Source organism: Opisthorchis viverrini, assembly GCF_000715545.1.
Source record: "Opisthorchis viverrini unplaced genomic scaffold scaffold6376, whole genome shotgun sequence".
Classification (NCBI taxonomy): Eukaryota; Metazoa; Platyhelminthes; class Trematoda; order Opisthorchiida; family Opisthorchiidae; genus Opisthorchis; species Opisthorchis viverrini.
Genome location: NW_008753487.1, coordinates 95 through 2,827, shown reverse-complemented (window position 1 = coordinate 2,827; position 2,733 = coordinate 95). Strand labels below are relative to the sequence as shown.

The window sequence follows — 2,733 nt, the reverse complement described above, 5'->3', positions numbered from 1 at the left end:
GCCGGACATGTCAACACCCGGCAGATACTCTCGCTGGAGAAGCCTGGCTGGATCAATTAATCCGAGTGAACAATATTAACAAGAGAGAATTACTGGTATCGCTAACCTCTATTATGAACAAGCTGTTAACCCGGAAAAATGCCTTCGTCATTGAAGGTCCCACAACAACTGGGAAGACGCTATTCGTGAAACTTGTGGCGGAAAATTATGTATACGGGACAGTACAACGATCAGGAGATCATAGCCAATTCTTCCTAATGAATTTGCTCAACAAGACACTGGCACTCATGGAAGAACCAAGAATTACACAACTAACAGTGAACGACTTTAAAGAACTCTTGGGTGGTAACCCTTTTGACATCCATGTGAAGCAACAGAAAGATGAACGCTTAGATAGACTACCTGTCCTTATAACAACCAACAACCCCTTGACATATTATGTAATGGACGCTGATGGCAAAGCCATTTTGGAACGATGTTTCTATTTCAAATTTCATGTAAAGGTCGGTTCACCTGACTTACCCGAACCACCATGTATGTTATGTACCTGTCACTTTAAAAACTGGTATTTTAAATCACTGTAATTTTACTCCTTTACTCCTATAATGTCTTCTATTTAAACACTAACAAGGGAGGTTAAGATCATTAAGATGGATACCGCTCAACGGATATGGTGGGCATCGATGCGTCCCATCCTCCAATCAGAGGAGCAGAGGAGTGGTAGGAGTGGAGAGGACAAAGGGGGGGAAATTTCTGATTGGAGCAAAGGAGTGGAGAATCTGATTGGTTTTCCAGAGGAGTATAAAGAAGATTGTACACGGAGCTCCGCTCATTTCTCCGCTCGCTCTCGGAATGGACGATCAAGCTCAAGGGAGCCCTGTGTATGGTGGTAATCCACCTAGTCCAACTCTAAGTTTTGAACATTGGGTTGAACAGCAAAACCATCAACCGCCAAGTCCGGATTTATTCATTGATACAGCTGTGGACGAGGAATTTTGGACTTCTCATCAAGACAACCCCGCTGAAGCGGACACTGTGCCTGTGGTTCAAACACCCCCTACTCAATATCGACCACCAATGTTGGATTTGAGTAATCTTTGGCATTCAAAAAGAAGACAGCTATTCAGCCCAGAACCATCTACTCAGGACAATAACAAGTTGTGGACTTTTGTGTACCGAGGTCAACCACCTCGATTTGAACGTGGAACACGTGCTAATTGCCTCTATGTGGACCATGGAGACCACTACCATTTCGTCTTCGAATGTTGTCCGCAAAACAAGACAAGGACCATCCAGCGACTCATTGAAAGTGGCAATCTAGACAGGCGACAATCCATGTCAATCATGGCAACCGTACAACCGGTTATTAATTGGAACCACTTTGCAGCCTACTTGGTACGAGCTGCCCAAACACCAATATGTTGTGTCGGAAAAAAATTAGAACACTTACGCGATGATCTCTACATGGTGCCCAGAGAACGCAAGGACTGTGCCACACTGTTGAGAGACGACAGAGACTCCAAACAGAAACACAATAACATCAATGGAAAACGTAGACGGGAACTAATGAAAGGATTGATTGAAGCATATGACGCCAGAAGCTACAATGAGTTCTATATGGCTATGTCTTGCGAAGACCGGGACGATATCTACGATGAATATGGACCACAGTGGAAAGAGACAGCGGAACATTCAATCAACAACTATATCGCTGGTATGCTAGCAAAACAGCTGGCTATGAGATTCGAAGAAGTACTGATGGGAAACTTTCACAATAGAGAATGCCAACACCCAGCGGATACTCTGGACGGCGAAAGATGGCTCGATCAACTGATGTGGGTAAACCGGATCGACAAAAAACAATTCTTAATTGACCTGACCCAAATTATGAACAAAGCATACAAACGGAAAAACGCTTTTGTAATCGAAGGCCCTACAACAACCGGCAAGACTTTATTTGTTAAACTGATCGCCGAGAACTACATCTATGGAACTGTGCAAAGGTCCGGAGACCACAGTCAATTTTTCTTAATGAACCTATTGAACAAGTCTCTCGGACTGATGGAAGAGCCCAGGATAACCCAATTGACCGTCAACGACTTTAAAGAATTACTCGGAGGAAACCCGTTTGACATTCATGTGAAGCACCAAAAAGATGAACGCTTACAACGGCTACCTGTGTTAATCACCACCAATAACAATTTGGTATACTATGTATTGGACCCAGATGGAAAAGCCATCCTAGAACGATGTTTCTATTATAAATTTGTTGTAAAAGTAGGGAGTGAGGAACTACCCGAACCACCTTGTCATCTATGTACGTGTCACTTTAGGAATTGGTATTTTAAAAGTATCTGATATTTTACTCCTTTACTCCTATAATGTCTTCTATTTAAACACTAACAAGGGAGGTTAAGATCATTAAGATGGATACCGCTCAACGGATATGGTGGTACGACCGAATATTTCCTATTCCAGCTCAGGAACTACTGTTCACACTGACTGATAGATGGGATTGGGTCAAACCGTTCTACGATCTATTCTGGTCACTATTCGGTTTACATCCAACCAAATGGGACAAGGTCGAACACATTAAAGAATTCATCGAAAACAACCCCGACAAATTAGCCGAACATGGACAAATACTACTCAAGGGGTGGAACGACGGCGAAAAGTACCAAAGCCAAATGGAAAAAGTCATGCATTTCTTCGACACCTACATGATTACCAGTA

General features: G+C 42.9%; 1 protein-coding gene across 1 annotated transcript; it reads left to right on the top strand.

The window, feature by feature from the left end:
• Positions 1 to 287: 287 nt before the first annotated feature.
• Positions 288 to 2,317, top strand: T265_15874 (hypothetical protein; the record flags this gene model as incomplete). The annotated part of the gene is made up of 2 exons (XM_009179278.1): positions 288 to 503; positions 796 to 2,317. Coding segments are annotated over 2 exons (1,737 nt in total), but the record flags the coding sequence as incomplete, so codon positions are not given.
• Between the last annotated feature and the right edge of the window lie 416 nt (positions 2,318 to 2,733).